The sequence below is a fragment of the Melozone crissalis genome, unplaced genomic scaffold (assembly GCF_028551555.1).
Source record: "Melozone crissalis strain CALT ecotype California unplaced genomic scaffold, PUWL_Pcris_2 ptg000027l_1, whole genome shotgun sequence".
In the NCBI taxonomy this organism is placed as follows: domain Eukaryota; kingdom Metazoa; phylum Chordata; class Aves; order Passeriformes; family Passerellidae; genus Melozone; species Melozone crissalis.
This window is the reverse complement of record NW_026535805.1, coordinates 32918016-32938254: the sequence shown is the minus strand read 5'-3', so window position 1 is coordinate 32938254 and position 20239 is coordinate 32918016. Positions and strand designations below refer to the sequence as shown.

At 42.4% G+C, this 20239-nt stretch overlaps 1 protein-coding gene across 1 annotated transcript; it reads right to left on the bottom strand.

Annotated features, from left to right (window-relative positions):
- Positions 1-942: 942 nt before the first annotated feature.
- On the bottom strand, positions 943-7979 carry SMIM28 (small integral membrane protein 28). The gene is made up of 2 exons (XM_054280577.1): positions 7869-7979; positions 943-1506 (listed from the first exon to the last, which is right to left on the bottom strand). The coding sequence occupies exons 1-2, from the start codon at positions 7977-7979 to the stop codon at positions 1120-1122; spliced, it is 498 nt and encodes a 165-aa protein (XP_054136552.1). The 3' UTR covers positions 943-1119.
- Positions 7980-20239: the final 12260 nt, after the last annotated feature.

Genomic DNA, 20239 nt, shown 5'->3' with positions numbered 1-20239 from the left:
GGCATTTGTCTCTGCCTTGCCAGCATAACCTTTGAGGCTGTCAGGACCTGTAGCAACCACCTTCTGTAACAAGAGCATCTATCAACTTGGTGAAAATGCTATTCTGTAAGAAAGAATTAAAGTTGACATACATAATTTTCTGAAAGCATATGCAAACCCTCTGAACCACTGCCACCAGCACACTTGAACCAGCCTCACCCTGCCCTAGGGATGAAGGGGAAGGGATTATAATGCTGTTTTGAAATATAGACCAGGGCTTTTTTTGGTGCACTTGATTTTATTAATTTTTCCTCAACTCCTTTACACGCTGCACCAAGTTAAGTCACATGGTTTATTTTTTTAGTCTTGGAAAAAAAGTCAGCTGAGTAGTCTGGAATGCTGGGACCTTGCAGACCTTGGCAAGCAGCTTGTAGCGATAGACTGTGGGTGCTCTTGCATGGAGGCTTCCTCACCCAGAACAATCAGGTCTTCCCTGGTTGCTGCTTGTCCTCATTGTCCAATTGTGAGAAAAGACCGCCTTTATTCACAGTGCATATTTGAACCTTTGGGGACAGTTACTGGAAATTTTGTAGAGGTTATATATTTATTTGCTTTCCTGAGAGCTGCTGTGATCATTCCAGAGCACTGCAGAATGATGTGATGTAAACGCACACAGACTGAGCAACTCAGCTTGCAAAAACTCATTTAAATATAAATGCATAAAATAAAAATAAAAAATCCAAAACAACAACCCAAACTGGACTATGTATGTGCTAAAAGCCCTTTTTGTGATTGCTGAATCTATAGCATTATTGACATTTCATTGTAGCTGAGGGATTACAGAGGAAGAGCTTCCCAGCTTTCCTTAAATTCAATCCTTGCATGACATGTTTGTTAACTGGAATCCCCATGTTACCAGTCTGGATTGGATTGGTGCCACACCGTGTGTACACGTGCCACAAATGAAAGGTAGGGAATCCTGGGATGAGGTGAAGAGATGCAGTCCCTGTTACTTCAAGTTTCTTCCTTCCTAAACGCATTGGTTTTGTGCCTCATTTGGAACCTTTTCACCAATCTTAAAGGCCATAGCAGCTCCACCTTTGTGCTGCATGCTTCAGCTGAGGTGCTTCCGTGGGAAGTTCACTTGGTGCTGCTGCTCTCTTCGTAGGGAGGCACTGGGTCTGGAGAGGGCTCAGAGCCAGCCTCCTCCAGGGAAGTCTTCTTGGTGGCCTCCTCGTAGGACGGAGGCAAGCACACCGAGAGGAAGGTGGCGTCGGGGACCAGCGTGGAGTAGTGGAAGCTCTGCTCGCTGCTCCAGGGCAGGGCCGAGAGGAAGTGGGGCCCGTCGTGCTCGGGCAGGGCCTCGGGAAGGTCGATGCTGAAGATCTGGCCCTGCTGAGCGGGGCGCTGGCAGCGGCGGTACAGGAAGAGCAGCAGGAATGCCAGGAAGAGCATCATGGTGGCAGGCAGGATGATACACAGAAAGGGCTCTATGTCGTCTTTGGTGGAGCTTGTCTGCTGTCTGCTCTGTAACCAAAGCAAATGGAAAGGGTGTTGGATTCCTGGAGATCTCTTAATCAGAGAGAAAAACCACATTCCCCATCCCTGCCTTGTGACATAACAGTTACTTTTCCAAATTTCTTTCTCTCTACACCAGTATCAATCAAGCAATATGTTTTGCAGACTCATGAATTCTATTTACTGGCCAATTAAGCAAATTACAACCAGAGACAACAAAAACCCCAGAGAAGTTGCTAAGAGTGTTGGATTTTTAGAAAACCTTGTCTCCAATGGGGGAAAAACTCTAAAAACCTGGAAGTATATGCCATTTTTTATGACATTTTATTACTCTTGGATTATAGCAGGAGACTGGTCAGTTTTCAGGAGACTGGTCAAGCTTTTAAAATTTAGGAGAACATTGAATTGCAAATGAATAAGGCTGGTGATCCACCATCTGGTGTTGCTTCTTTGTGTTTGGAAAACTGTTTAAAGAACAAATATTACAGCAAATAACCCTTTCAAACAGAGGCCATTGCCTACAATACCTTCTCTTTGGGTCGTTCTAACCTCACAGGCCAGTTCCAAATAAAACACAGTGTATTTTCTTGGACAGGACAGCTTGGACTGGACCTCTTGAGCTTGCTCAGCCAGTGATCCAAGAATCATTTTTCCTGTTTAAAACTACGGAAAAAGAACTTCTGGTGTAAGAGAAGTAGCAGTTGTGACTGCTGTGTTAGCTTTGTTTTCTACAAATGTAGCACAAAAGATCTCTGTCCCACAGCTTTTGAATTGTGATGTAATGTTAACTGGAGTCATAACCTATGAGAAAAACCAACAAAGCCATTTGTGCTTTTGTGTGGTAGTAGATTTAGTTTTAAAATTTAGTATATCTTGTTTCCAGTCTGACTCCATCTTCCAAAGATTGGGTCTCATTCAGAGTCTAGTCTAGGGCAGAAGGAAAACCCAAACTTTATAAAGCTGTTTATCAAGTAATTCCCTTTGTAAGCTCTTGATTAATGCTGCGAGGTGCCTTTTTCACATTGTATGGTGAGACTAAACTGGTCAATGGATCAGATTTCCCTTTTTTTGAGTGAATTCAGGCTAGGAGAACTTCAGTGATTCTTTCCCCCAAGGGTTTGGAAGCCAGAATGCAAACTGGGCTGTTTGCAGCACTGGCTTTGTGAAAAGAACAGTAACTCCAGCATCTCCTTTTTAGTCTACAAAAAAATTATGTTCTTATTCTTCCAGGAATCACAGTCATTCTTCCAGCTACAAAATCACACTGTAATCTACATTCAACAGGTTATCTACTAGTCAATTGTAACCTCTTTGCTTTGTTGTCATATTATGAAATTATTATTATGTGTCATGCCTAAGAAAAATAAAATAAATAGGCATTGACTCCTAACAAATAATGTAGGGGACATTACTGCTTTTCTATTTTTTCTCTAAGGTATTGTGGGTCAGAAGCTAAATGCATTAATTTTAAAATACACTGAAACCTTTGCAGATTAGCTATGAAGCTTTTTTTCTCCAATGGTCTTTTACCCCCAAAAAAGCTTATTAAAGAACTATTTTATATTTATTGATACTTTTTATTAAAGATTTTCTGGCTGTATAAGCTGTTGTCTTACCTGACCATTCAATGGGTGTCAGGAAAGAGCAGAATTGGAAGAAATTGTTCCAGCTGTTCTTCCAATGCAAACATTAAATAATTTCTTAAAAATTGAGGGATTTTAAAAAAAGTTTGTTAATGCTTTGCTAGCATGCCTTATGACATGCATGAAACATTTCAAGAGAAAATGAGAAAAAAGCATTCAGCAGTATTATGTTAGTGCTCTGTGTATGTGGAGACTCACTGATACTGATGTGTTACCAATACTCTTACAGTAAATATTGAGAAGAGCTGAGCTTATAAAGGGCAGCATTATTCCTGATCAATGAAGAGCTTGTTTTTAAAATCCAAGTCTAAGTTTTGGGTTTAATTTGTAGGAAGAAGGCTTTCATACAGGTTGTTTGTCTCAGGATCTGAGTTGTACAGTGCTCTGGTGGTTTGTGAGGACAGGGAGTGAGATTGCCAGCGTTTCCTACATGAGGTTAGTAAAAGGTACATACAGCCCCAATTACCATTTAAACTCAGTGCAGCTTCCCTATAAATTTCACTGCAGTGATATTTGCATGTTAAATGATGGCCAAGGACTCAGTGTATCCTTCATGTGCTGGTGGGGGCACAGGCAAGAGTCAGGGCTGGAAGACAAGGCCTTGCTTGGATTACTGGATTTCAGAATACTGGATTTCAAAAGGGAAGGAAAGGTTAGGCTTGATGGAAGGAATTAACAAATGCTCTTGGGTCTCAGGGAAATACACTTTGCTCCAAAGCCTTGACGGGAACCCAGAGGTCTTGGGCCTTGCAATGAAGTACCTATTAAGAGAAATGTGCAAAATATATTCTTGTTGGAGGGCACAGTTCACATCTAATGGTAAAAAAATGGAAGGAGTGCAACTATTTGTAGTATGAGCTGGCTCAGATGGCAACAGTCTGTGAGATAGCCACAAAAGACACTTTAGGGCATCAGTGGGTTACGGGCCTGAAAATTCTTCTTGTTTAAAGGCCCTCAAAGAGTAACCTATAGCCCTATTTCTAAAATTGCAAGATCTAGCTCTCAAGCCTGAATAAATGCCAGCATTTTTGAAATCTGTGAAATCCTTAATTTGCTGTGCAACACATATAGTTTTTAATTACATTATTGTGCACAAAGTGCCTCCTCAGGGTTGTGATAGATTGCTTAGGGAAGGAGATGAGCACCACAATACCTCAGGGTACCGTGTTGCAGGTGTGTAGAGTCAGAGGGCTGTGGGAGGAGAGAGGACAGCCTGCTTGTGAGGTAAAGCAAATGTTCTCCTGGGGAGCTGTACTCCTGTCTCTGCCACCAAATGCTCTGGGGAAGGGGCAAGACAGATCAGAGGAAGTGTTTCTTGTGGGTTACTCCTTGGTTTGACTACCTGGGTTGAGATCTTTGGGAATGGTCTGCAGAAATTCTGCACCTGTATTGCTGTCTCTGAAGGTGGAAAGGCAGTGCCCTGAACCTGCAAGTACATTATTGCACTGTGGGATCTGGTCAAAAATTGCAATGTTGTTACAAAGCAGCCCATATTCTCTTGTACTAAGCAAACAGGTCGCGTGGTTAGACTAGATTTTCATTGCAGACCCCTTCAAACTGAACTACTCCTATTTTATCCTATTCTATTTCAAAATAACCACAGTAACCAGTGCTGGTGGCTACCTATTCAGTAATGTGTGCAAAAGAAGACATAATAAATTTGTTTAGTTTGTTCTTTTGTTTTACAACTACTGTATAGTTGTTGAAGAACAGTAAGTGACTTTTACTATGATCTGCAAATTAGTGGCATGTAAAGCAGATAGGATTAAGAATTAGGCAATATTATAGAATTATAAAATATGCTGAGTTAGAGGGACTCATCAGGATCACTGATCTCAACTCCTAGCCCTGTGCAGGACACCCCAAGACCCACACCATGTGCCTTAGAGCATTGTCCAAATGATTTTTGAACTCTGTCAGGCTTGGTGCTGTCACCACTGCCCTGGGGAGGCTGTTACAGTGCCCAACCACCCTCTGAGTGAAAAATCTTTCCTCATATCTAACCTAAACCTTCTCTGATTCAGCTTCATGCTTTTTTTGCATGCTAACAGGTGACAATAAAGACTGGTATTGCTCAGGCTGTGCTTCAGAGTGCTCATAGCTGTTTAAACACAGCTAATGTTAAGACTTTCCTATCTGGGTGAAGTAATTTGTAGGCTACTTAGTGTATTATTTGAGCTGAAATAGTTTTTAGAACTACTGCCCCACAGATGCCCTGGACCTGAACAGGGAGTTATGTATCCTTTTGGATGCTGTCCCCTGCCAAACATTACATGGACTGATTTTACTTTGAGATGTAGTTCCAAAAGGACAATGATGGACTTCTTGTATGTATACCAGTATAAATATATCAAATGTATTAGAGACAGTTGATCAATATTAGTCCCTCTTTTTCTATTGTGCTTTTGTTTCCATTTCTGCAATGACTGCCTAAAGGGCTACTGAAGAATATTGCAAAGATCTTAACATAAAGACTTGGAAAATCTAATAGGCATTTAAAAAATTACATTTAAAAAATTACACTAAAAATGGGGATAATTTTAATACAATGAATCAAAGGTCACTTAAAAAAAATTCGGAAATGCCAAACTAAAACTTGTTCTAAACTGACCTAAAACTAACTCTTGCAGCTGAAGCTCTAAAACTAGAAAAGTAACCACTGTGTATAGGTATCAGGAATGGCTGCCAGAACTGGAAAATAAAAATTTCTAGAAATCAAACTCAATCCTCATTAATTGAAAGTACTACAACTGCAGAACATATTTAAGGTAAAATCCTCTACTGTTTTATATCTGAAAGTTTCTACACCAGGCATATGAAGTGACTGATGGAATTATTAATTTACTGGTTTTGTTTGTGCTGCTTCATTGGAGATCAGCATGCTCTGCCTGTGTCATCACAAGCATCTATTGTCAGGTTTGTAAGTGACAAAAATAAGGATCTGACTTCCAGCATGAAACAAGTTACGGACACATAAATGTGGGAAAATACCCTTTTTAAAATAGAGAAAGGCAGAAAAGAGCATGGAAATAAAAGAGATCATATTTCTAAAAAGTCCTGTTTTACCAGAACTGATTCTTAGTAGGATATAGTTTGGACATTGCTTATTCTCCTCCTTTCATTTATATATTTGCAGGGACTGAAGCACAGGGTCAGTTTCCCCCAGCCACTGAGCACACACTGGAAGGAGAAAAGCCTTTCATTAGTAATCTGTCTGCCAATGTTTTGTTAACATGCTGAGCATGTACAGTTGCCAGCTTACAGATTATGTGACCCATATCAGCTGAGATGAGCTTTCACTCGTGCCTGCTGGAAAAGGAATGGAAGGCAGAGTGTGGCTGACTTGTGTGGGATATCCATGAGGAGTAAAGGAATGGGCTTGGAGCTGAGCTGTGTGTCTGGACAAAAGGGGGGGTAGTACCTGCCTTGGGAGGGAATAACCTCATAAGGCAAAACCTGAGGTTAAGGGAAGCTTTTGTGCGAGGATGGAAAAATGAAAGTTTATTTTGCTTGCTGAAATTCCCATTGAAGTGATTGAGTTGTGGTAAGATTTATTATGTTCTTAATTATTTGCTAGCATACTTAGAACTCCATTGAAATTATTTTTGCTAATACAGCCCATATTTATACTAATATCTTTTGAAGTTGAAGCAGGAAACTGATACTTCTGAAATGTTTTAAGTGGATTTGGAACAAAGCCTGCTTTGAAGTCATTAGGGTGTGGTCCTCCCCTTAGGTTCTTTTCCAAACTCTATCCTGATCCTTGAAGCTGATTCATTATTGCTTGTAAAAAGCAAAAACATGTAACTCTGGCAAACAGAAAAATATTATTATGTGGCTTTGTATCCATTAGTAATGACACGTAATTTAAAAGTGAGCCTGGATTTACACAGAATTTTCAAATACTTGTTGGAATGTGACTCTAGTGATGCTGTTTGTTTCCCACTGTCAGATAAAAGCAAGTCTCGAGGTGTGAAGACATTGCCATTGCTGTTCTAATTCTGGAAATGTTACCAGTGAAGCAGACTTTCACAAAATCGTGGCAACATTTAAACTCTGCTTTCTGTCCTGTTTTGACACTCACACACACCCCTACCCCCATTTATTTTGCAACAGTACACTTTGTATATATCAGCTGAGTAATGTAGCCAGTTCATTTGCTAACGCCACATGCTTCGGACAATTACTGTGGAGCTACATGCACCTGAAATGACTATTTTTGATCAGAGAAACCCTTTTGCTATGTCCCAGACAAAGCCAGAAAGCAGGCTGTGTTTTCATCTCTGGGGCTGCTTCCCTCCCCCCGGCTGCATGTGATCCTCTCTGGCAGAAGTAATCAGCGCCCAGCTTAGGGAACAAGAGTTCATCGCTGCCTGCGCGGGACTCACAACATCTGCAGAGAGCCTGCCCGGCACCAGATGCAGAGCGTAAACATGCCTTTATCAGAAAGGAAATCGAGGGTGCCTTATGCTTAAAAGAAGTAATTAAACTTCCTTACCTGCCACCCCAGCAAAATTTTTCCATCTAATGTTTTTCTCCTCCGCAAATGTGTTTAAAAAGACTTAGCGGCAATAAAGAAATGCTCCGACTCTCTGTAATTGATCATCACTGCTTTGGTAGGTCCCAGTGCCCAGGGATTTACCCTGCACTGCACACTGAGGTGCGACACAGACATACACACACATGCAAAGCCAAGGGACATGCCACAGGGGTGAGCAGGGTACAGACCTGAAGCTCTGTTTCCAGAAGTGGCCCACCTGGTTCACTGTTTAGCCAGTCATAGTTCCCCCTGTCAGCATGTCCAAAGTGTTTCAAGCTGCTGCCCAGGAGCCACCTCATGCTTTCATTGACCTGCTCTTCTGCCTTCGTGCCTCCACCTTGGCTCGCTGTGGGCGCCGCGTCTCCGCCTCCAGCCTGGACCCAGCCGGGCTGCTCGCAGCTAATGATCCCTCTCCGATGGCATCCCCCTTCCAGCCGGAAAGGAAAAAAAGAACTCAGACACCCCTTGTCGTCAGGAAGGCAAGCAAATAGATCTCAGAGCCTCTCTCCACTTCCAACTCAATCTCTCTGGATTTGCTTCCGTGGCCTACATTACCAGCAAAGCTGGCATCAGGTATCTGGGAGCTGGGGCTGATAGCGCTCTGATTGGAGCTCTCCCTGCATTAGGATTATTAAAAGGGGAATTTGCATGTGAATCTAAGCCCACATGGTCATGACTCCATGTGGATAAATAACGCTCTATGTTTGGTTATCTAATAAACGCTATTTCCAACAAAATAAAAGAAACAAGCCCCACACTTCTATGCTGAGAGTGAAAGGGTACCTGAGGTGCCCCCCTCAGTTACACAGCACAAGGTGAAAGCACAATCCAGGCAGGTTTTTGTTCCCTGTTGCTGAAACATACAGAAAAGAAAAGTGTTTTCTGAGTAGAGAGGCAAGGACACGAGGCTAAATGCTGTATTGAATTATTTAGCAGTGTTAGGATGTAGATGTTAATGATAAATCCAGAGAGAGAGCTCTGCCAGGAAAGCTTTGGTCACTGTGGGAGTGTGCAATTGCTTCTGGTAAGAACGAGTTGTCAGTTCAGTTAAATCAGGTTAACAGTTTTCTAGGCTATTTGTTAAATGGCAATTGTTTCCAGTGAGAAGACTCTGTTTATCCCCAAAAAGAAGCATGAACTTATTTCACTGATGTGTGGTAACTTCTGAAGAGAGGACTCTTAAACCTGAGTTAAACCTTGATTCAACATGCAGCTTGTGCTGCAAAGCTGCAGGTGCCTTTTGCTGCCTTGCTGTGGGCAGAGGGAAAAGCTATGGCTAAAAGTCCCTTTCAACTCTGGAACTGTTCAGCTGTGGTGCACTTTTTATGATTTCTCAAGGCTTATCTGTCCAAGCAAAAGTTGTGCTCAGGACCGATGATAGAAATTGGGTTAGAATCTTAACCTCTTATTTCTTGCTTGGATTTTTTTCATCAACTTTTCTTTTAGTTCATGGCTCCCAGAAAAGGGCAGGTGTAGCTGGCAGTGGCAGGCTCTGCTCCTGCAGCCCCAGCAGTGGCGGCCAGCGGTGCCAGCACTCACCATTTCTAGCGGGAGGGCCCTGCAAGAACCTGCTCCAAAACTCCCTGTGATCCCTGTGTCTGCAGCTTGCAGGAGGGATTCACCCTGCAGGTGAACCATGGCTGTGTGGTAGTTTGATAAATCTATCCCAGTTTGTTACTGAATTTGCCAGGTGAGCAGTGGGCAGGGAACAGCAATATTGCATGAAGGGCTTGTCTTGCTGCTGAAGCAGCCACATCATTGCTGGAAACCGAAATCTTGCTTCTGCTGAGGTGCTCCTGTGTGAAGCTGGACATCTCACCTCAGCAAAGCCTTTGCATGCTTCACCTCCTTTCCTCAATGCCTTACTCCTTGGAAAGCACTTTCAGAGGTGGTGAGTGTGTCCAGCCACCAGGACCAGGGCAGTCACACTGTGACTTACAATGCCCACTGAGAAGCCAGGTCCTAAACATGGATTAACAGGTCACAGGTCAAAATAGTAAAATATTTCTCTTGATGTCTCAACACCTCGTAAAAAAGCAAGAATAACAACCATCTTTCCCAAACCACTGTTAATAAAATTAATTCCTTTCAGGAGCCTTGAGACTGTGTAGCTTAAATCTATAATCTCACATGCAAGCAGGAAACATTCATATACCATCTTAATTAGGGTCTTAGTGCAGCCCCTAAGATTATTAATGCTATTTTTAAAACCTTGCTATAAATTTGCCTTGGGACTGTGCATGAATAATGAGGAGAAGTAAAAAAATATGTCCCCTTACAGTATAAACACCTGTTTGGCATCCTTAGATTCTAGTTGATGAATTTTAGCCAAGAAAAATAAGGTGTGTACTTCTATGACCCGATTTGTCAAGTACTGCTTTGAATACTTGACCTCTGGAAAATGTGTAAGAATGATTTAACTTTGTAGAGCTGAGGCCGAGTGGGAATTTGGGGAAATGCAGTGCCTTTTGTCAGGCAGGTAATTAGAATATAAAGTAATGATTGTCCCTCTGGCTTTTTATCTCACCAGTGGAGCCAGCAGCAAGATTAGTGAGTGTGATTGGGATACTCTCTTCCTGCTGCCAGGGGTCAGGTGTCCACTTGCTGCACTGCCTTTGTAGAGCAGATCTGCTCCTCTGCAGAACTGAAGCAGAGCCATTCAAGATTGGGTTTGTGGTGGCAAATCTGCTGCAGATTTCTGACAGCCCTGTGGGGCTCACAGACACTGATTTTTCCTTCTCACACAGAGTCCATAAATACCATTGTACCTTGAGGCATGATGCAGTGTGAAAGCTGGGGCAAAGAGGCTCATCCTTAATTCCAAGCCCTTGGCCAGATGTCAGGCTCACCACTTTGAAGTGTGGGTTGAGTTCAGAGATCACCAGATCTTGACATGGACAAAACGTCCTGCCCTCCTCCTCCACTGGCTTTGTTCTTTGAAATAGTTTGATCTGGAAGCTGCCAGGTCAAACAATCTGGAGAAAATAGCTGACATGGAATGGCACTACTGACTTTGATTAAACTTTGGTGAAGGTTTGTGAAACAATGCCAAGGTGATGTTTTTAGCTGAGGCAGTGTTGGTATTACCACTTGCAGTGCCCCGGCAGAGAAGCAGGGAGAGACTTCCTGAGGAAGCCACTGCAGAAAACAGGCACCTCCACTGTCCTCAGTTCAGAACTCAAACTGTCTGTCATAAATTATTCATCTCCCTGATTGCTGAGATGTTCAAGGCTTGCAGTGTAATTCTAGGCTCTAATGCCACCAATATTGGTAGGGAACACAATATCCACAGTGCCTTAGACAACCTTTCAAGTTTCTTGGTACTTTCTTCCCCCAGTTTCTTTTACTGCTGCCCACAGGTGCTGGTGAAACTCCCCTGATGGAATGACTGTGGTGCTGTGAGGGATGGTATGAGGGTTAATCTGAATAATGAAAAACGAGAATTTTAGTGGGTGAGGTGTTCCACTGTCAGCAGTCCTGTGCTGGCAGGTGCAGATTCACCAGGAGAAATGGTGGGACAGGATGACTTTTGCCAATAATCAGCTGGCAGGTGCTTCTGTGTCCTTCAGGTGGGAGTGGTGTTAGTTTCTGTCAATTCCCTTCTCACTTGGGTAATTAAGCAAATCTGTACTTTTTTGGATAAATTTTCATTATATTGAAATTTTAGCTTTACTTAGTTCTGGGAATGTGGTAACACCTGAAAAGCTCTGTGGTCATGGCAGAGTGCTGGTGGCTGAGCAGTACCCATCTGATGTATGGATGGATTGCTCTGTCTAGAGCTATGGGATTTTATTAGGTATTTTTGTTTGTAATTTCTGTCAGTCTAGGTTTGATCCCCTTCATTTACATTTGGTCATACTTACCCTGAATTCTTGTTTTCTCTTATTTAAGAGAAAAATCTGCCATTCTATTTAAGACTGCATATATGCCAGCACACACTGTGGCACTTCATTCCTATTTAGCCAAAATATAGAAGCTCTTTGTTTTAGTGGGAAGGGAGGGGAGGAGGGTTTGGTTTTATGGTTGGGTTTTTGGTGATTTGGGCTTTTTTCAGCATTTCTGAAGGACCAGCTGACTACATTATGCTTTTGGTTGCATTTGCTTTTAAAAGTGTTGCCATAAGCAAAACAATAATTTTGCTACTTTATTAGGATGATGTTCTAAAAAGAAACAATTTTGGGTGGTGTGGCTGCAGTCAGGTTGAGCTCCACACTCTCCCTTTTGTACTTTCATTATTAATATTGTTGATTTTCTTATCTCATTGCTGTTTCTAGTAAATATTTCTTATCTCAACCCATGATCTTTGCCTTTTGTGGCTCCAATTCTCCTCTCAAATCCTCTGAGAGGGAAGAAGGGGGAAAGGGTGTGGGTGAGCAAGTGGTGTGAAGTTTGGAATTTCAGTGAGAAACACTAACCTGGGGAGTACAATTCCTGAACCATGACAGCAATATGAGGAAATAAACTTCTAAGGAGAAATGTGAATGTGTGGTTAACCTTCAGGTGAGCTTTTAAAATTAAACTTTTAAGATTTCCCTCATTGTTCATTGTGTTTGATGTTGCTTACCCTGATGGTTGACCTTGTGTTGCTCTGGGCAGGCCTTAGGTACTGAACCCTCAACATATCTGCAGTCCTGTGTTCAGTTTTTTGTTCAAACTGATGCAGTTTTCTGCTAGAATATTGTGAATCCCTGGATGAAGTCTCCTGAGACTGTATCCAAGTACAGCAGTCGGTGTCACTACTTGTTGCTGACACAGTAGATTTTATACAAAAGAATGATCACATCTCTATATAGCCTGATTTGGTTGGTATCATCTGCTGCCAAAAAATCTTTATCTCTAGATTCCAAAGGAATTGTTCTTTCTGACATTGTTACTTAGAACCAGTGTCAGGAGAGCACTGTTGGAGAAGCAGTAGCTCTTCTAGCTTCCAAAACTAGCTCAGTTCTTCATCAGAGTGGAAAAAATGCAAATTAACCTCTATGTCCTTTGTGTTTGTCTCGAGCCAGGTGAGGCTCGAGAGCAGAACTGTAGCAATCAACAGACCCTCTTACAGGTTATTGTCTCTGATTACAGGCTTAGAGAGGCCCTGATATTGCCCATCATTAACAAGGAATCTGTAACGCTTCATTTGACTTTGTTAAAATGCTGGAAATTTTTGAAAAATCAGGATGCACTTGTTCATGTTGTACTCAGTTGTTAAGGCCATTGGCCTTCTGGACAGGAGGGAAACTGTGGACTTCTGAATCCATATGAACTGTATTATTTGCCAGAACATCAACTGAGAGGCTTTGAGTAATTTTGTACTGTTTTGCTTGAAAAAACACATTTTGTGTACAAATTTGTGTTCCAATTCAGACCTCACATCCTGAAGTTTAATCTACTGATTTGAATCTAAAGATTCCTACTTCAAACTTATGGAGAAGAGACAGCCTCCTGCAACCTGTAGAATAGAGTTTGCTATAAAAATGAAATGTATTAAGAAAATATTTTATATAAAAAAGGCCCCAAATCTGTAGATGTGAAAACAACTTTATTTTCTTAAGGACACTTGATAATGGTTCACAGGCCAGGAAAGTTGCAGTCAAACCTAGGTTTTAGGGTATGAGCCTTGTTACACAAAGGCAAGCAATTTAGCCTGAAATGCAGGATGATAAATGCTAATAGATGCTAATAAAGCAGAGCTGATGGCACCCATGGACTGCAGCAGTACCTGAAGGGGCAGAGAAAAGGGAAAACTTCTCCCCACCAGTCAGGGGGGAAGTGAGGGGCTCCAAGGCAGGCGTTCTCCCCCTTGGGGTGTCCTGTTGGTGCAGCAGGTGCTGTGTGACACTGCTGGGTGTGACTCTGTGACTGTCACTCCGTGGCTCTGTGGCAGCTGCCCAAACCCCCCTGGGCTGGTTCTGCTTCATGACACCGTTTGTGTCGATTGCGCCGTGCTCGGTGCGCTGCCCGTCCTGGCTGGCTGCCGTGCCTTGTGCTTGTGTGCTAGCGGACAATGCCTGCTGGACAAGTAAAAACCCATTGCCCTTGTGGGTGCTGAAGTTACCAGCTAAAAACTGTGAGGGAAAGGCTGAAGAGCTCCCTCAATGGACCTATAGACTGGCAAATAAAATGTCAGGAGGCAGAGAGGGAAAGGGATGGGTTAAACACAACAGGCAGATGTTCCCAGTGTAAAAGCATATCAGAATTGACCAGTGCAAGGCCATAAGGATAAGAACAGCTGTAACAGTGGAGTAAAGGTACTGTCACACTTTTCTCAGGCCGGGGACATTAGAGCTTACATGGATGCAAGTGGAAAGTATGCCATGGGATTTGCAATGAAAGGGGCTTGGTATTAGAAAAGACAAGGCACCATGCAATACCCTCCATAGCAAGCCACAGATACAAAGGCAAAGGCTTTAAGTGTGGCTTCTTAAAAGAAGAGGCTTAGCCTGGCAGCAGGGAGCGGCATGGCAAACCCATCCTGAAAGAAACATGTTGTCTGAGGGATGTGTGAGTGTTTCGAGGGGAATAATTGCACACTAGAAATACCTGGACAACTGAGCTTCTCAGAACCACTACTCGGCATGGGCAGCTTTATTACTAACAGGCCAGGTTTTCAGTTAGGAAATGCAGCCCAAGAATGATATGCTGATGTTAAGGTATATAGATGTACGTGATAGTGCCTTCTGCAGAAAGCTGATGTTAAGGTGAGGGATTGTACGAGAAGGGTCAAAACAGCAGCAAAATGTAAAGAGGGTTCTGCTCTGAGGCTTGGTGTGGTTGAATGGATGATCTGAACAGTTCTTCCATATATGCAGTCCTTAATTCATAATATTCATAATATATAGGAGGCTATATTGTCATTTGAGAGAGTAGTGAGAAAATATCCCCTGCAGTGACCCACTTCTGGATAGGGAATGGGAAGAGGGTGTCTGTCCCTTGGTGCATTCCAGGTCAGCCCGCATGGGCTGCATTGATGCTGCTGTGCAAAATGTTGCTCCTGTGTGGATCTTCAGGGCCAGCCAGAGTTGTGCAGAGGGGAAAGCCCAAAGCCAGACTGATTAAATGTGGATTTTCTCTTTGGGGAAAAAGCAGATTTTGCTTGGAGCAGTGGTGGCCAAAGGGAATCAGTTGTGAAAAGAACATCTGAGGCAGCTATTTCATTCTGCTACAAGATGGGGATCCTCTCACCCCTTTTCCAGGAATATCCTCCTCATTCTCTGTGATAAGTGAGTTGGTGTGCTAACAGCAGGAGGAGCCAGGTGGCTGCTAAGGGGCAATGGGGCCTGTAGGGGCGAGCATTTACAATGTGCCCAGGTTGTAGGGGCAGCTCAAGGCCTGACTGGTTAGAGGCATTTACATTCTGATGTTGCTCCTCAGGGTTTAGGGGGTTTTAAAACTTTATTTTACTCCAACCATTACTTTTTGCTATGTTCAGGGTGTAGCCTCCTTGAGAGGGATGCTTGTCCAGCCAGACTGGCTTGGTTTGATGGCTCAGGCTCTAAAAGAGACAGTAAGAGTGGTGTAGTTTGGCACTTGTGCCCTGCCTCGGGTTCCTCTTTGTCATCCTCTTTTTCTTCTGCAGTCACTGCAGATCTGTGATGTTGTCTAGAACAACACAGCATAGTTTATATACCCCACAATCCCCTACAGACAGACCCTCAATAGTTGTCATCCTTCTTGCCCTACTCTCAGCACAGCTCCACTTAAAAAACTGAAAATGTGTGAGAAAAAACACATGTAGCAAACTACATTAAAATATTTCCCTTTTTTTTTTTTAACCTTCATGCTCGGCTTTGCAAACTAATAATCTTTATTCTCTTGGGTTTGGGCCTGGTCACAAGAGCCTGCATTGAGATGTTCAATTATTTAGTGTCCTTTTAAAAGAAAAGGTAATGCACGCAAGAGAGATGTAAGATCTGCTCTGGTGACCATCCCTGCAGCTGGGATTTTAAAAGAAGATTTTTGTCAGGGCCCTTGTGTTTGTGGTGCCAGCATTGCAATTGTACCCAGAAACCAAATCCTCTGTTTTCTCAAGGGACAAAGAATTGTTTTTGCAAGTAAGCAAACCAACCAAAAGCCTTGCCACCCTCCCCTCCTCACATGAGTTACTGCAATACCTTTTCAAAACCATTTTTCACTTTCTCATTATGTTTGACATTATTGTTTCTCAAGCTTGAAGATTTGTCTTTTTTGACCTCCTAGACAAAATTACTTATAAGATAGATTTCAGTATAGCATCTTACCCAGTTTTATTTTGATCTCTTCCTCTCCCTGTAATCTCTGGAACAAAGAACCTGATTTGAAGTACAAAGCGGTCTGCTGGGAGTATAATGTAACATTAAAAAACATAGTAAATAATTTATAAATGCTACCCAGAAAAGTATTCCACATTATTTTAAGTAATTTTGTTTGACTGTGGTAGGGAATGAACATAATAAGAGATCAGAAGTGGTCACACTAACCACAGCAAAGAAAAATATTTCAGGTTGGGCATAATTTCTCAGAGCTGGCAAATCAGAAGTATTGGCTCTCCTTTATGGATACATACTTCCCAGCAATTATAGTGTAGACATAGGCACAAATCTCTTATTAAAAAAATCATCCAGATTTATTACTATGAATTTCTATCAGGAGTCAGAAAATGGCACTTGCAGCCTGGCTGATAGGTTGGGTTCTGGTGTTTTGTTTGTTTTTTTATTTTTTCCTTCCATTATAAGAGTAGGACCTAGCTGACCTGTGCTTACATCTAAATTGCTCTGATTTAGTTTGGATTCTGTTGAGTTTTGAAATCTGTATACTGACTGCACCCTTCTAGGACTCTGTGTCATGCATTTGGATAAAGACTTCAATTTGTGTTTGTTTGCAGTGATATTAGATGTTAAGAGGTTTATCCTGATGCTAGCTTCTTTGCCAGAAGCTCCAAAATCAGAGATCACTCTGCATTTCACATAGCTCTGTGGACAGGATACCAGCCTCCTTCTGCTTCTTTCAACTTCTGCCATAGGTTTGCTCAGTGAACCAAAAGGTTTCTTCATCTGGAAAACATGATCAGGAAGTATCTGTCCTGGAGAGAGCATGCTTCCAGCAGGCTTACTGAAAATATTGTCCCATTTTTACCTGAGTGCTTGGGGGTATGGATGTGACAGTGGTCTCCTGTCCAAACCTACTGTACCCCACCTGCTCATCCAAAGTGTGTTTCCCTTTTGTCTCGTACCTGAAGTCCCTGCTGGTACCTCTAGCTTGCCTTTCTGTATTCCTCCTATAAACAATCTTTGCTGCTGTTTTTCTCTTTTGGGTTTTTTTTTCTCCTCTTGCCAGATTATCTCACAGATCTACTACTTTGGGATAAGCAAGAGGCCAGAGCATATGTTTAGATACTTTGGACCATTTTGAGTTCAAGGACAAATTTTTTATTTGCTTGGTTGGTTATACCACCTGAAAAACAGTAGCAGTGACACTGGGCACTCTTTGGCACCTTGTCAAAAAATAAAAATTACTTATTAAGAAACAATTAGTCTGGCTTGGTATCAGGGGAGCATTTAACATTTAGTATAACACAGATTAATACTGTGTATCCAGTGATAAACTTACATGGTGAAAACATGAATGAGTTTAGTGAATCCACTGAAGCGAAGAGCATGTCTGAGATTCAATGGTGTGCCTGTTTAATTCCTTTTAAAATTTTCTCTATTGTTTTTGGAGGTATTTGTTAACACCTGTTTTCTTTGGCAAGTGTTCTTAACATTCTGTTCCTCAACAGAAGAACAAGACCAAGTGTCTCCTAGGTAAGTCTAGTGGCAGCAGAAGCCACTCTAGCCTGACCCCAGCATCAGTGGGAAGGCAACTGGGAATTTGTACGTGTAAGGAGTGAGAGGAATAGTGGAGCACTACTTTCTGTATTTACTCTGCTGCTGTTTCACATTACTGAATGCTCTTTAGGAGGAAATGAAAATCTTTCTAATGGGATCTAAATGAGACGTGTGGAGCAGCAGAAGGTAGTTCCCTGGAATGAAATTAGATCTGACGGCTGGGATTTAACACACTCTCTTTTGCCAGAAGTGTGTAAGATTATTAAAGCATCACAACCTCATTTGGTTGCTTTGTAATCTGTTCTTAACCTTCATGCTGATGAGGCTGTTATGTAACAACCAGTCAAGGCCAGGCCTTATGTTGCTTCAGTGTACGGGAGCCCATGCCCAGAGACCCCAGTGGGGACAGGTGGAAAGCTGGCTGCATTTTCCCCTCTTGAGATTATGTGGAAAACTTGCTTTTGGGCTGTGGATAGCATCCCTGACCACAGAGAAGTATATCCTAAGGTTTGCTGTGTGATGCTATATCTTGTCACTGAAACACTCGTGCTTTCAGGAAGCCCATGGCAGTTCTCTTGAAAGGGACACTGCAAACCCTCTCCTTCAGTACCTAAATTTTGGCTGCATATAGAAGCAGGGGTGACTGCTGTAAAGAAGGTGCTTATTATTTTCATTAAATTAAAGGTTTTTCTTCAACAGGAGCAATCTTTGGTTTGACTAATCAAAAGAGGGATGTTGGTGACAGGGACAAACCTTGCTGAGCTCTCATTTTAGCACAATGAAACATGGCAGCATCCATGCACCTGTTTACTGGGAACACCTGAGGAGTGCTATCTAAGCTGTCTGTGGTCAGGGAATGCCCAGCTTAAAAACCCAACACAAGTCTGGCTGTGAATGAGAGCTCTGAGCAATCCATCTCTAATGAAATCAGAGCCAACAGTATTCTCCTCATTTAAGAGAGAATACCGAGGACAATACTGAAGAGGGAGAAATGTTTCACCTGTCTAGATGCATGAAAATTCTGCACAGTATCTACTTGCACCTTTAACTATCTCAGTAGCTTCATCCTACTCCACCCCACAAACTCAGACTTTGGCTAGAAGTGCTGTAGGAGTAATTTGCCAGTGTTTAGATCTCAGTTTCCATCAAAAACACAAAGCAGTTCAGAGTAACTAAATTCCCAAGGCCATCCATGAAAACTGCAGTTCCTGCTAGTACCTACCAAGTATTTCAGGTCCTTTCTCTGCTCTGTTCCTTTGCTTCATCAGGAATTGTACAATAATTTCCATTAGAAAAAACCAAAGCATAATTTATTTTGCATTTGCATCTTTATTCTACAACACAAGCAACATAAATACTTTATACTTTTTGTTTTAAAATATTTCCATTTCAGAATTCAGTCAGAATAAAATATACACAAAATACAATTTGCAAGCCAGCTGACAGTGACTGCCCAACCACTGGACACCCAAGGACCATACAAAGCTAGCGGCACAACAGGACACAGTGGACATGGGGAAGTGTTCTTCTGCAGAAGAGCAGAAAGGTAGAGGGAGGAAACATGGATGAGACCAAGGAATTGCAGATAGGTATGAACTCAGCAGAAGGTAAACCCAATGTAAGCACTTGTTTGACAAGGTAATTTGACAAGTCTCTCTTAAGAAGTACTGTTGGCTCCTCCTGAATATACAGCTAGAGAGATTAAGTCCTGGGAACGTGTTTTGTGGTAAAATGCTTCCTCTGGCAGCCATCATCATGGAAATAGAATTTGATTTTTTTTTTTTTTTAATTTTCAAACAGAAAAGACTTAGATCTTTGGTGAAACGGAGTGTCCACTCCCTTTGGCTTGCTTTCAGTTCTGGTTGAAGGGCCCATAGAAGTATGTTTGCAGTCTCACAAAAATGACAAAAGTGGGGGGAAGGGAAAGAAGCAGAGAAGAGGAAGTGGGGGGGAACTGAAAGAAGGTCCTTGCTGTTGTCATTGCACACCTTCAATCCCTTGCTCCCATTTGCTCTAGCAAACAGCATGCACTACAGGGCTCTGTCACCAACGAGCTCTGCCCTTCCTGCTGTTCTCCCTTTGGAGTCCTGTCCTCCTCTGCAGAGTGGGGGCCTCAGGGGTCACAGCCTGATTGTGGAGGAGATATTTGTCCCTTGCTTGAACCTGTGCACCTGTGCCTGTCTGCCAACTCAGCTCTCTCACTGCAGCGTGCTGCTTGTGCAACTGTGGCACTTCACCACAGCCCAGATGGACCAAATGCATGGACACAGGGCTCTGATCTCCATGGGAGTCTGACAAAATTTATCAAAGTACATAAACTACCTTTTGAAAAGTGGGATGTTGGGGTAAAAGGATTGAATAGATCCTGTTGCCATGTTTCTTAACCAAAAATGCTTTCCATATACTCAGCTCCCTGATTCAATGTGGCAGTGTAGACTATGCCAACCTCAACTTGTGATTTTGCCAAAAATTGGAATTTGAGGGATCTGGTTCCACAGGCAAGCTCATTATTGCATTAATCCAGGATCATACAGAATAGCTCCACTAATATCCACAGAATTAGGGCATTTCTTCTTCCCTCTGCTTTTAGTTTTCAGCTTGGAGACCTCTGAGCACTAAGTGAAAAGACTGATGCACACTTAGGCCATGTGTGTTTTCATTTTTTATTTTAAAAAAGCCAGCACTGCTGGCTTTTTAAATGTTTGGCCAAAACTGTTTGCTTAGTATCATATTAGTGTCACTTTAAAGTATGTGTTCTGAGGGGA